The sequence below is a fragment of the Berghia stephanieae genome, chromosome 7 (genome assembly GCF_034508935.2).
Source record: "Berghia stephanieae isolate SIO BIC M18660-M18661 chromosome 7, UCSD_Bste_1.3, whole genome shotgun sequence".
NCBI lineage: Eukaryota > Metazoa > Mollusca > Gastropoda > Nudibranchia > Aeolidiidae > Berghia > Berghia stephanieae.
The window spans coordinates 17,550,015-17,565,014 of NC_088366.1; the positions used below are offsets into that span (position 1 = coordinate 17,550,015).

General features: G+C 36.9%; 1 protein-coding gene and 1 long non-coding RNA gene across 2 annotated transcripts in view; one reads left to right on the forward strand and one right to left on the reverse strand.

Moving 5' to 3' along the window:
• LOC144976474 (uncharacterized) overlaps positions 1–15,000 on the forward strand; it is a 119,145-nt gene that overhangs the window by 31,636 nt on the left and 72,509 nt on the right. The window lies entirely within an intron of this gene.
• Positions 2,968–3,384, reverse strand: LOC144976473 (uncharacterized). Its single transcript, XM_078920766.1, has one exon. The coding sequence runs from the start codon at positions 3,382–3,384 to the stop codon at positions 2,968–2,970; it is 417 nt and encodes a 138-aa protein (XP_078776892.1).

The window sequence follows — 15,000 nt, forward strand, 5'->3', positions numbered from 1 at the left end:
CCGTATATCGTCAGTCTCTCTCTCTATTCTCGATTCATCCGATAACTGCTGACATTATAGGATCTCGAAATAACTTAATAACAAAATGATTAAATACAAACTATAGTAATTTAATGAAACTTGAATGATAATAAATTAGAAAAGTTTGATCAGAAGTCTTAGCTTGTTGTTATCAGTTCATGATTTTGTGAGAGAGAGGAAGACTCCGCTTGCTTCGCCCAAAGCTCCATTCGTCTTTTTCGCTCCCTACATTACCCCCCTCCCAGCTGTATACCACATAGTTTACAGCGCTAGTCTTGATATCGAGGAGGGAGCCTTGACTGTCTACCGGACCTGGTGGTAATTGTAACGTCTCTATTTATTGGGCTTGTTTTGTCCGATACCGCCTCTTCCAATGTAGCAGGTTTTGTATCTGAACCTGGTCCTAATTGGGGCTTCCTTGTTGAGTTGTCTGTGAAAGCGCTCGACCATCTCGTTTGCTTGTGGATGGTATGCCGTCGTGTTGTTGGCCAAGCAACTTCCCAAATTCTGACCAAAGCGTCGAGGTGAATTGTCTACCTCGGTCAGAGGTAATGTCTGTTGGCACACCAAACCGCGATATCCAATGTTGTAGAACAGCTTGTGCGCATGTCGTAGCATGTGCATCTGGTAGTGGAATTGCTTTGGGCCAACGAGTAAAACGGTCTATTATGGTGAAAATGTATGACATGCCTTGACTTGTTGGTAAAGGGCCAACAAGGTTAAGGGGAAGGCTAGAAAATCGTGTGTCTGGTTGTGGTAAGCGAATTGATAACGGTGATTTGGTATGTCGACTGATCTTTGATGTTTGGCAGGCATGGCAATCTTTACACCAGCGACGAATATCTCGTTTCATACTCTCCCAAACAAAACGCTGACAAATGAGTTTTGTGTGGGTCTTGGGCCAGAGTGTGATAGGCCGTGCAATTGGTCGAAAATCAGATGTGTCCACGATTTGGGTAGAATGGGCCTAAGTCTTCCAGTTGACGTGTCACAGAGGATGACATGGGTGTCGAAGTCGACATATTGGAGATTTAAGCCTGTTGTTTTCGACATGTAACTCTCCATCTCTCCTGAATCACGTTGGTCTTTAGACAGTGAGGCTCGTCGGCACATTTTGACGAGGATGATGGAGGAGGACGATGTTTTTGAGAGAGTTTTTGGCTTGTTCAAAAGCCTTTCGACAGTTTGTTGACCATTCGATGCGTTGGCCTTTGCCGCTTGCCTGAGCATGCAGTGGAGCAAGTGTGTCAGCAATGTGTGGCATGAACCGATGATAGTAATTGATCATGCCGAGAAATCGTTGGAGCCCGGTGCGGTCAGTTGGTGGTTCACTGTTGAATAATGCGGAAACTCGGTCAGGGTGTGGAAGAATACCTTGTGATGTGATACGGTGGCCAAGAAAGTCAAGTTTGCTAGCCCCAAATACACTCTTGATTTTGTTGATAACCAACCCGTTGTCAGAAAGAAGCTGAAACAGATGGTGAAGGTGTTCACGGTGATCTTCATGGGAGTGGCTGGCTATTAGAATATCATCGATGTAGCCGAATGCAAAAGGAGCGTTACTCAGGATTCCATCCATAAGCCTCTGAATGTCTGGGCAGCATTCTTGAGGCCGAATGGCATACGTACAAACTCCCAGAGGCCAAATGGAGTAGTTATTGCGGTTTTGGAATGGATGTAGTTGCGACGGGTATTTGGTGATAACTCCTAACAAGATCGACTTTAGAGAAAACTTTGCACCCTGAAAGTCGTCTATTGAAGTCCTGAATGTGCGGTAAAGGATATCTGTCATCTTTTGTTTGTGTGTTGAGGTGGCGATAGTCACCGCAATGTCGGAGTTGCCCGTCATCTTTCGGAACAACATGAAGAGGTGAAGACCGTGGAGAGTTAGAGCGTCGAATGATCCTCATTTCTTCCATAGCCAGAAATTCTTGTCGAGCTGCTGTCAGTTTATCCCCGTAAGACGACGAACTCTGGCGTGAACTGGCGGTCCGTCTGTAACTATATACAGCTCCACACCATGCTTGTTGACAGGTGAACTGAATCTTGGAGTAAGCAATTGTGGAAATTCTGACAACATGCATGAGTATGAGGTTTTCTCTGCAAAGGAGAGTCCCGAAACCGAGTGGGAGGTTCTAGTTGGCTGAAGCGAGGCTAAAACACTGCCGAGTGACATAAGGCGTCTACCTTTTAAGTCAACGAGGAGTTCATGTTGAATAAAAAAATCTGCTCCAAGGGTAGGTCTCGTGACGTATGCCAGAACGAACTCATGTGTAAGAAATTGTTTTTTTTTTTGTCCAAAGTGGAGCGTGAAGGTTCGTTTTTCCCATGGACGGATAGAGGTACCGTTAGCTGCTTATAAGGGTGAGGAGGGGGAGTTGCATTTTCTCTCGTTGACAGATGCTGGAAAAACTGAAACGTCCACTCCGGTATCTATTAGGAAATGTATTCCTGATCGTCTGTCCGTGATTGAAAATGTGTTCGTGGCTGTGTCTGGTGTGCCAGCAGTCGCCACTTCTAGCTACTGGCCTTGTCGTTTCCCAAAGGAGTAAAACTACAATCTGGCGACACCGTTGAGCTTTGAATCCAAACTTCATGTGGTAAAAACACACAAACCGTCTCTGTTGACCAAATCATCTGTTGCCACGAGACTGTTGTGCCCGATTGGGTTTGAAACTCGCGGCGTCGATGTGGGTTTGTCCATTGTTTTCAATCGGCGTGAAACCGCCACTGGATTCTTGTCTTGTCGACGATGCTACGACATTGTTTGTGTTTCGTAGCTCCATAGTGCCATCAGCAAGTCTTGCAGTTGCTTTCGTCTCCCAAATCCTGTCAGCAGCCTCAGCTAGAAGTTCTACGTCGACGATATTCTGACTAGTTAAAATGCATTGGATGTCAGGAGGCAGTTTTGACAGAAAAAGTGCCCGTTTCAATGTTTGGGGGTCATCATTCAATGAGTTGATTTTCCTCATCAGCCGCTGTTGGTCGTTTGTCACCCATTCCGTTGAGATTAAGCAGTTCGAAATCCTTTTGGGCTTGAGACTTGCCGAATGTCTTGATTAGTGATTTTTTAAGCGTCTCATATTTATTTTCATGTGGAGGGTGTGTGAGTACTGCCTGCATTTCTTCTGCAGTGTTTACATCTAGAGTGCTAACAACATAGTCGTATTTTGTATGGTCTTTTGTGATACAGCGAGTGTTAAATTGTGCTTCAATTCTTGCGAACCAAACGTCTGGTGACTTTGTCCAGAATTCTGGCAGTTTGAGTGAGACTGCCCCAACCGTGCTTTGACTTTGCTGGGAGGATTGGAGGACAAGGAGTTGTTGCAAAAGGTCAGAAAGTTCGTTTTTCTGTTCTGCCATGTTCAGCGTCGGGGTCACCAGTATAGGATCTCGAAATAACTTAATAACAAAATGATTAAATACAAACGATAGTAATTTAATGAAACTTGAATGATAATAAAAGAGACAAGTTTGATCAGAAGTCTTAGCTTGTTGTTGTTGTGTTTATAGCACAGGGCTTCACCTTAGTTCAGGCGCGCTGGTTAATAGACATATCGTGTCAATTTTATGCCCTCTCTCTCTCTCTCTCTCTCTCTCTCTCTCTCTCTCTCTCTATATATATATATATATATATATATATATATATATATATATATATTTATATATATATATATATGTATATATATATATATATATATATATATATATATCACACACACTCACTCTATCTTTCATTCTTTCTCTGTGCCTTTCTTTCTCTCTCTCTCTCTCTCTTTCTCTCTCTCTCTCTCTCTCTCTCTCTCTCTCTCTGTCTTTCTTTCATTCTTTCTCAATATCTCTCTCTCATTCACTCTTTGTCTATCCCTTTCTTTCGTACTCTCTCTCTCTCTCTCTCTCTCTCTCTCTCTCTCTCTCTCTCTCTCTCTCTCAGCGCAGCGGCGAGTGATCGAACTCGGTACCTTTCGGGTACGAAGCAAAGGCCGTACCGATTAGTCACGCTGTCTCGAAGTGATGGAGCGATGTTATTATTATTAATAGTAATTAATACTCTCATTTTCTCTTCTCTCTCTCTCTCTCTGTCATTTTCTCCTTTCTCTCTCTTACACACACACACACACACACTCTCTCTCTCTCTTTGTCTCTCTCTCTCTCTCTCTCTCTCTCTCTCTCTCTCTCTGTGTCATTTTCTCTTTTCTCTCTCTCTCTCTCTGTGCCATTTTTTCCTCTCTGCGTGTGTTTATAATTTTCTCCTTCTCTCTCTCTCTCTCTCTCTCTCTCTCTCTCTCTCTCGCTCTCTCTCTCTCGCGTCTTTCTTCTTTTTGTCACGGCCCTTGCCTGTTGGTAAAGTGTCTACTAGCTATTTACGATTAAATGCCTGGATTGATCTTGTTACATAAACGTTTTACGTGAATTGTTTCAGTGTGCAGTATAATTTCTTTTAAAACAAAGGAAATCCTTTTTTTTTTTAAAGATTTAGGAATTGGCATGGATTTGTGACTTCATCCTTCTGATTTTTTTTTCTGCTGAATCCGAAAACAACACTAATTTTTGGTTTGATATGATTTTAACCCGTCTTTGAATTCGTGGTGGTGGTGGTGGTGGTGATGATGATAGATTAAATTTGATACACACCAATGATCCTTCCCATGTGTACATTTGTAAAATTACAATGGCACACCATATAGTCGACACAATGTCATATGCAAGACCACTGAATTCGTTAAGAGTTCCATCCATCTATCTATTCATCCCATCCATCCATCCATCCATATATCCATTTACCTATTTTAGCCATCCATCCATCCATCCATCAATCCATCCATCCATCTATTTATCCCACATATCCATCCACCCATCCATCCATCTATTTATTCCATCCATCCATCTATCCACTCATCCATCTGTCCATCCACCCAATGATCCATCAACCCATCTATCTATCCATCTATCCATCTACCCATCCATCGAATCATGCAACCAAAGGGGAAGGTAATAGGGAGGTACCTACTTGTATACGTTTTGGAGAAGCATGCCATAAAGTATTTGGTGCTACACTACCCGGTGACGTGGTTACGGTGAAGGGGGGAGGGTGCGTGGGACTACTTATCCATGTGAAGACGGTTTCACAACATAAATCAATAAAATAGACATGGAAAGGTAATAACATAGATCATCCCCATTTCTCTGAAACCCCGATTTTACGACAGCATAATAGCAAAAATGTTATGAGGCGTCCATAGTACCCTTTGTAATAAAAAATAGGAATTTAAAAAAAAATCATTTCCCCGGCATGCATCCGGTTTTATAAAAATATATATATTGACGCATGATAATGAAATGTTTTAATCGTAAAATTTGAGAACCAATTATGATCTGTTATTAAAGGGGTTTAATAAAAGCGTTTGATATTTTGTATACGTCTTAAGTACACAAAGCTCATAGTACAGTGTAAAAAAATCATTATCGTCATGAGAAGATCTGAGGACAGATATGGTTGGAGGGACATGATCGCCGATGTCTGCAACAGGCCTGGCACTTGATGAATATGATGATGATCGTCATGACGTATTCTATGTAGATTCATAAAATGTAAATTATTTGAGTTGTACCAAGGACTTCTTTTCTTTTTTTATCTCACGATTTTATTTAATTAATTCAACTTATTAAATAAAAAATCTATTAATTACTAATAATATTTTTAGATGATTTTACATTATTATTATTATTATTATTATTATTATTATTATTATTATTATTATTATTATTATTATTATTATTTTTATTATTATTATTATTATTATTATTATATTATCATTATTATTATTATTATTATTATTATTATTTATTATTATTATTATTATTATTATTATTATTATTATTATTATTATTATTATCATCATCATTATTATTATTATTATTATTATTATTATTATTATTATTATTATTATTATTATTATTATTATTATCATTGGCGTCTTAGCCAAGCGTATAGATAGTATGCGCTTGGCTAAGAAGCTCATAACATTGCCATCCGGAAGTGTAACGGACCAACACACAAAACTGTGTGTATCCATGAACGTTTGTAGTCGGGTTAATACAGTTCAGTGAGCATTACTCATAAACGCGGATGGCAAAAAACAATAACAAAGACCTGAGTGACGTTATCTTCGAACTATCTTTACTATCTATAGATAGTATGCAGATGACGTCACGCAGGCCTTTGTTATTGTTTTTGCCATCCGCGTTTGTGAGTTGTTCTCACTAAACTGTATTAACCAGACTATAAAAGTTCATGGTTACACAGAGTTTATGTGTTGGTCCGTTATACTTCCGGATGGCAATGTTGTGAACTCCTTGGCCAAGCGCATTCTATCTATAGATAGTGTGCGCTTGGTTAAGAAGCTCACAAAATTGCCATTCGGAAGTCTAACAGACCAACACACAAAACTATTTGAAAGCTTAAACGTTTATAGTCTGGTCGTAGCCATATTTAACTTATAGCCTGACCTTAGCCATTGTTATCTTATAGCCTGACACTGACCAAAAAATGACGTCAAAATGCCAGTCTTTGACCACAAAATAAAACAAATCGTGAGTTGATTCAATAGTTCAACCAATGGGACCACTTGTTTCCATGAGCACTACTAACGACAACTCCTCACTAAGCGGTGCAAAAACCAAATAATGACTTCAAAATGCCAGTCTTTTTTGGGTTTCAGTGTCAGGCTATAACAACGATGGCTACGGTCTGGTTAATCGTTGCCATCATCAACTTATACCCTGATACTAGAACTCACCAGGACGTAAAGTTTGACGTCATTTTTTTTTTTTTTTACCTTTGTGCAGTTTCTAGTGAGTTAATAATAATAATAATAATAATAATAATAATAATAATAATAATAATAATAATAATAATAATAATAATAATAATAATAATAATAATAATAATAATAATATTGTCCATAAATATGGCAATTTGTCATTTAGTTACACTTGTTATAACGTTATATGATAACTATAACATTGAACATATATTTCACTCCTGCTTATTTTCTCTCTCTTCTCTCTCTCTCTCTCACACACACACACACACACACACATACACACACTCTCTCTCACACACACACACACACACACACTCTCTCTCTCTCTCTCTCTCTCTCTCTCTCTCTCTTCCTCTCTTTCTTTCGTGCGTGCGATATACACAACATAAACATATTCATTTCGTTTTCAAATTGTTACAATTGTGGCAATTCGACACCAAATATTATCATCATTATCAATTGGTCAATTAATCTAACATTAAATAAATTAATCAGTCAATCAGTCAACGCATCAATCCTTGGTTTTGCTGTACCATATGAAATATTCAACATTTTTTTTGCTGATTGAACGAACGTTGATTTATACTTGTTCGTTCTACATTTAATCTGACAAAACCTTCTCGCAGATGGTAAAAGACTAAATTCATGGTGTAAAATATGTATTTTATTGTTGGTAATTGAGAATGCTTTCCTTTATATTGGTTTTCCATGAATTCCATGAATGTATAAATGAAATAACTAAAATATTAAATGACCAGTATCATCCACTAAGAACATCAATTATTATGTCAGAAAGAAGTGGTCGCCCTTTTTCTATTCCAACAAAAACAGAGAGACACCGAAAATCTTTTCTGCCGTCCAGTATTAGGCTTTATAACAACAAGCAATAATCATTTTATATAATTATTTCTCATTTTTACTTTCAAAAAATATAAATATCAATTTATTAATTTATTTGTTTTGCTATCTTTTCAATTTTTAATTTTTAGTGACAGTTTTAACTATTTTACAGTGTTGAAATTATTCATATTATAAAGCGCAGCTCTGGTTATGGAGCTGCTCCTTTTTTTATATATACATCCTATTTTCATTGTATTTTTATCTTATTGTGTAAATTATAACACGTCTGTACAAAAAAATTCCTTTTTGGGATGCAATAAAGTATTATTATTATTATCATTATTATTATTATTATTATTATTATTATTATTATTATTATTATTATTATTATTATTATATTATTATTATTATTATTATTATTATTATTATTATTATTATTATTATGCTTTCTACTCCATCAAGAGGATGGTATATTATTTTTGATGCCTCTTTAATAGATTTTGAAATTTTTGATTGATCTTTAAGTCGGCATCCGCCAAACCATATGGTGCAGCCAAACGCAATTACACTTTTAACCTTATCCCTACTACGTTGGGTCAAAATGACCCGACACCCTGCATTAACCCATATAATAGCAAAACAATTACAGCAATTACCTTAAGGCTCAGAGTATTCCTAAATTAACCATATTTACACATTATATCAAAATTTTGAAAAGTTGAGCCCATACTGTAGCGTTTGAGTGATTTTTTTTTCAATTAGACATTGCTCATACCAGGCTGGGTCAATCTGACCCATATACTTCTCAATGAGAGAAAAACTCAGGCATTCGTGGTTTAGATACTGCAGTATAGATTCATATTATATTAAGATGGGCTATAATATGTTACTTTTTATATTGCAATTGATTTATGAGTTATTTCCCTTTGTAAAGAAAAAAAACCAGTGTGATGTCCCTTAGAAACTTCCTCTTTCCCTTCTATTCAAAACATCATGGCTGACAGCAATGCCAGGAAAGCGTGGTGCGATGCTGCTTTTCAAGAAACAGATACCTTTCTCTCTGCAATCGTCTACGTTTTGATGACAAGTCCTCCAGGAGTGGTCGTAGAGAACGAGATGTGTTTGCCCCAGTAAGAGATTTCTGGGAAAAATTTCTGCTGACATTGAAACGTCACTATGTTCCCGGCGAGTCAATCACAATTGATGAGCAACTTGTCCCATGGAGGGGGAGGTGTTCATTTCTGCAGTACTTGCCCTCAAAGCCTGACAAGTATGGGCTGAAGATATTCTGGGCCGTGGACTCAAAAACATTCTACCCACTGACAGGAATTCCTTATTTAGGCAAAGTCGGTCGCTACCCTACTGCAAATCTTGGCCGAAACACAACCCTTTCTCTTGTGGAACCATTCTATGGCTCAGGAAGAAATGTCACCTGTGACAATTTTTTTACAGATTATGAACTCGTAAACAAGTTGGATAGAGAGAAGATGTCACTCGTTGGAACAGTGAGACGAAACAAACGGTTCATTCCCCCAGAGTTCCAAGATCCCAAACAAACAAAAAAGGGGGAGCCGAAGTTTGCATTTCAAAATAATTCAATGCTTGTGAGTTACAAGTCTGGGGAAAAAAGAATGTCATTGTAATTTCCAGCCTGCATTCAGATGACAACATTGTGATCAACAAGCATAAAAAAGAAATTCCAGAAGTCGTCGACTTCTACAATAGTACCAAAGGAGGTGTCGACACGATGGATCTCATGGCTCACACTACGAGTACAAAGCGTCAGACCAAGCGATGGCCCATGGTTACATTTTACAACATATTGGACATTGGCAGCATTGCGGCATCAGTGGTTTACCAAACCAAATTTCCTAATGAAAGAGTTTGTGACAAAGACTTGCTGCGCAAATTCCAATTGGATATAGCTGAAGGCCTCATCACTCCTCAAATTGAACGACGTCGTGGCAACAAGTTTTTGCCCAAACCGCTTGCTTGTGCTATGGATTTGTTTCTGGGCAGAGATCCTCTTGTTATCATCCACCCAAGGCCTGTTGACAACGGTGTTAAGCCACCTGCGTCTAAAAGAAAACGATGTGCTCGCTGTCCTGGGAAGAGCGATAGAAAGGCATCAGTCCAATGCTCTTCATGCTTTGCACCATTATGCAAGGAGCATACTTTAGCAATTTGCTCTGTGTGTCATGCTAAGGAGTAGGAGAAGCAACATTGCTTCAAATAAATCATGAATCTTGTGTTGTTTCAATAAATTCTTGTTCTTTCTTTGCTATCACATTTTTTGGGTGAAAAGGGGTTGGGGAACGTAGAGCTCTATGAAAATTTGTGGAAAGCGCTATATAAATTACTCTTACTATTACTTTTCTCATTCATCAAGTGGTGAAATGAGTGCATACAGTTTTAGAAATAGATTAACCATGTTAGAGTGTATGGGTCAGTGAGACCCAGCCAGGTAGGAAGTGTGGGTAAATTGTTTTTTGCTCTAATCAGCTATATGGGTCACTCAGACCCAGCCTGGTAGGAAGTGTGGGTAAAATGTTTTTTGCTCTAATCAGGTATATGGGTCACTCAGACCCAGCCTTGTAGGTAGTGAAAGTCAAAAAGCCTAGTAGGGATAGGGATGATCAATGAATAATAAAATTTTAACATAGTTTTCTTCCCTACTTGAAATGTTCTCAATTTCCTTAGGATGTTTAATCTTTGGGCAACATTCTTAGATATTATATTATATTATGTTGAGAGAAATTGAGTTAACTATCAATTGTTATTCCTAAATATTTAAAGTATTCAACTATCTCAACATCATCTTTACCGATTGTCACACACATTAAGTCGTTTTTATTTTTTACACCAAACACCTGTTCTTTCATTTTTTCAACATTTAATTCAAGCTGATTTTGTTTACACCAGTCGGTGAATATATTAGTTTGTTTGAAATAATTCTTTTCGATAACTTTATCTTTTAATAAGCCAATAATAGCAGTATCATCTGAATATTTCACTATAAAACAATTTTCAAAGGATGGTCTGCAGTCGTTGGTGTATAAGCTGTACAAGATTGGGGAACTCACGCAGGGTTAGTCAGTAGAGCTCAGGGAAACAAGTGATTCCATTGGTTGAACTATTGAGTACAACTCACGATTTGTTTTTCTTTTGTGGCCAGAGACTTGCCTTTTGGCGTCATTTTTTGGTCAGTGTCAGGCTAGAAGTTAACGATGGCTACGAGTTAATACAGTTTAGTGAGAATTACTCATAAACGCGGATAGCAAAAATGTGATCGATGATTGGGTTAGACGAAAACTTGAATATAGATAGAATGAAGTTGACGTCACTTTGGGTCTCACTAAACTGTATTAACCAGACTATCTAGGTGGGGTTCCTGACCTCACATAGTGGGCAGGGGGTACATAATTTGTCTTCAATCCCCTTATATCTGTTTTCCAACATGCTTTCTGTCTTTGTCTTGGAATGAGATTACTTGGTTTTGTCCTGAACCTGGCCGGAGTGCTAGCTGGGAGGGAAACAGTCAAGTGCATAGTTATTGTTTTGGGAGATGATATTTTTCTCCTTGTAAATCATCTCTCTGTTATGTTTTATTATATTTGTTATTTTGAATGTATAATGTAAGCATTTGAGTATACTCCTCTTTGTTGTATTTTGTGTTTGTGTCCTGATGAGACGTATAGGGAGTATGCAGTTAGACAAAGGTAGTTAATGTTTTGACATCTCAAACTAAGTACATTGGTGGTATACTCTTGGAATCTATATCTGATCCCTATTTGTTCCCAGTTCCCCTATGTCTTACTTTTTCTTGGGTGCTTTAATTGTAATTCTAATACTTTTTACTAGCCCATTTCTTCCTTTTTTCTGGCGCTGATATAACCTAAATGTGTTGCAAGCACCGTAAAACCCTTAAAAACAAAAACAAACAACCAGAATATAAAAGTTTAAGGTTACATTTATTAAGAAATATCCGATCCTTGGCACGGCCACGAAAACCGTGCTGAAACTGCACATTTAGCAAAGAGTCAAGGTTTCTGTGATCTAGCCTGAACGACGGCACCACTTGCTGATTACAAGAGATAAAGCTGTCACTAAGTAATTAATTACCACAGCAGGCGATTGAGTAAGGAGTGATCACTGAGTAGGAAAATTATGCATAAAACATGCATTTTAAAATTATTCTATGACTAAATGTTCAAATTACGAGTCATTTTTTCTTCAGTTTACTTTTAGGTCCATCTTTCTTCTTTTAAACTGATTTTAAATAAAGAAATTTCATCCAAAAATAAATTATTACGGTATGAAATAAAAAGACACCAAAAATTTAGAATTTTACCAAAAGTACATTGAATAAAATGTTAATTGTATTAAAATGTCACTATACAGATTTGATTGTTTACGTTATGATATAGAATGTGATAGTTAACATGTTCTATTTCATCAGAGTGAAAACATGTAAGAGCTTATAGCAAGTGGGGTTAATGAGTTCACAGTGCTTGTATATCAATGAAACTTCGTCATTGTATTGAGTAGTCTAGGACAATTTTACGTTCCAAAGTTAAAGGATTAATCATTATTTTGAGTACTAGAAAATTACTTTCTTTGATCGGTGTTACTTGGTATTTGGAGATAATAGCATCAAATTCGGAATTTATTATTTGGACGTACAGATTATTGGGGCGTGCTGAACGTAAAACTAACGTTTACCAAAAGTACTATTATATCAGAAAAGGCGGGGTTTAACATTAATATGTAGGAATTGACGTTTCAGATTTGACTATGATTTGACCCTTGAGGGGTTGGATAGTAGACCGACAGGGAACTGTCGAAACTAGTAAGAGGTGTGGCTTGAAATAATTTACAATAGCGGAAAACGATAGTGTTGCTAGATTCTATGCTACTTTCGGCTATTCTGCATTCTACTTCACGATGAGCTGCACTTTCCTAATGTCCAACTAAGAATCTTTTATTTTACGGACTTATAAATATTCCACGTATATTGAAATTGGTTACTTAGGCAAAATGGCTTTACATTTGGATTGATTTTACGGGTTTTGAATTTATGAAACTGATTAAATTATGACCATGCTATTTGATTTGGATTTGGAATTAATGATGATTTGGATTTTGAATTTATCACAACAAATAAAACTGTAAGAAATGAAACTTGGAATCTGGATTTTTATTTGAATGTCTTGATGTTGTACATTCAGTTATCATCATCGGCCCTTGAACTCTTTCGTCATTATTAATAGCTACAACACAACGCAAAGGATAATATTACTATCTATCAAAAACACCACTATGCGATCACAAGCCATTACATATGTGTGCAACTACCCCCAAACAGAATTGCCAGTTAAGCGACGATTATTGAGTAATGGTCATTTGAAGTGAAATCGGCCAAAATCCTTGAAAGTGAAAGAATGTAATGTTACTGAGATACTGACAAAGTTAATAATTTGAATTATGACTTTATATTGTTATGTGCAATCCGTAGCAGTCTTTTAAAACCATAAAGATCATAAAGCCATTGTTTATAATAATAATATTGATAACAATAATAATCTTTATTGTCCAAATTAAAGGCAATTCATGTGAGGTAAACAGTTTGGTTCATGGTATGAACATCAACATATTTACAAAAACAGACACAGTCATACACGAACATACACGCTTTACACATGTATACAAAAGAAATGAGCGTACATACATACATACACACATACATATATACATATATGCAGACATACATACATACATACATACATACATACATACATACATACATACATACATACATACATACATACATACATACATACATACATACATACATACATACATACACACATACATATATACATATATGCAGACATACATACATACATACATACATACATACATACATACATACATACATATATACATACATACATACATACATACATACATACATACATACATACATACATACATACATACATACATACATACATACATACATACACACAAACAGACAGACAGACAGAACGATACGATATATTTGCTGGGACAGCAGATGACCATATTATAAATATAGTGTATTATATTAAGAAGAAGATGGCAATGATTGTGATGCTGATGATGATGATGATGATGATGATGATGATGATGATGATGATGATGGTGATGACTACGATAATGATGATGATGATGATGATTGTGATGATGATGATGATGATGATAACGACGGCGGCAATGTCGATGATGATGATTCACGCCACTGTAGCTCGTTATTTTCATTGGTTGTCTCATTTTTCCACAGAAGATTTGTTAATTAATTTTATGGCGGTTGGAATGAAGGTTGCCTTATGTCGATTTGTCCTACATTTTGCTTCTAGATTCCGTCTTCCGGAGCGCAGAAGTTGGAATTTTTCGCTCAGCAGATGCCTCTTTTCGTTGATAATGTTAAAAGCTTTCTTCTCAACTGCATTAATATAAGTTGTGTCAAAGCTTCTAAGGTCAGTGTTAATTATTTTTGAAGCCTCTTTGAGGGTTCTATGTAGTTTGGATTTTTCTTTTGTTCCACAGCTTCCATACCACGTTGTGATTCCAAACGAAACGATACTCAATATTAATGACTTGTAGATATGTATCATGGTCTTTCTGTTCACATTGAAAGACCTTAATTTTCTGAGTATATACAAGCGCTGGTTACATTTTTTGATGACATTGTTGGTGTGCGATTCAAATCTTAGACTGTTATTTATAGTTACCACAAGATATTTAAACTTTTCAACAATTTCAACCGCCTGATTGTTAATTTTTGTTATTTGTCTTGCTCTTTTTCCTATTTTTCTGTGATCAAACAGTTGTTCCTTTGTTTTTGTTACATTGAGCTCTAGACAGTTATCGACACACCATTTGCTGAATTTATTAACTTGCTCATTGTATTTAAATTCGGAGACGGAATCATTGAGCAGGCCGAGTATAGCTGTGTCATCAGATCAGCATACTTGATGAGTCGGCAGTTATCAAAACTAGCCACACAATCGTTTGTATAGAGGATGTAAATTAGAGGTGAGCTTACACACCCGTGTGGGCATCCGTTTGAAAGAGTTTTTACTGATGATATATTTGAGTCTACTCTGACATGTTGGGGGCGATCGATGAGAAAGTTGTTACACCAGTTGATGAAGTAATGGGGAAGGTTTAGAGCATGCAGTTTATTGATTAATATGTTGGTTTTCATGGCATTAAAGGCAGACGAAAAATCGACGTATAGGATTTGACAGTAGTTGGCGGGTGAAACATC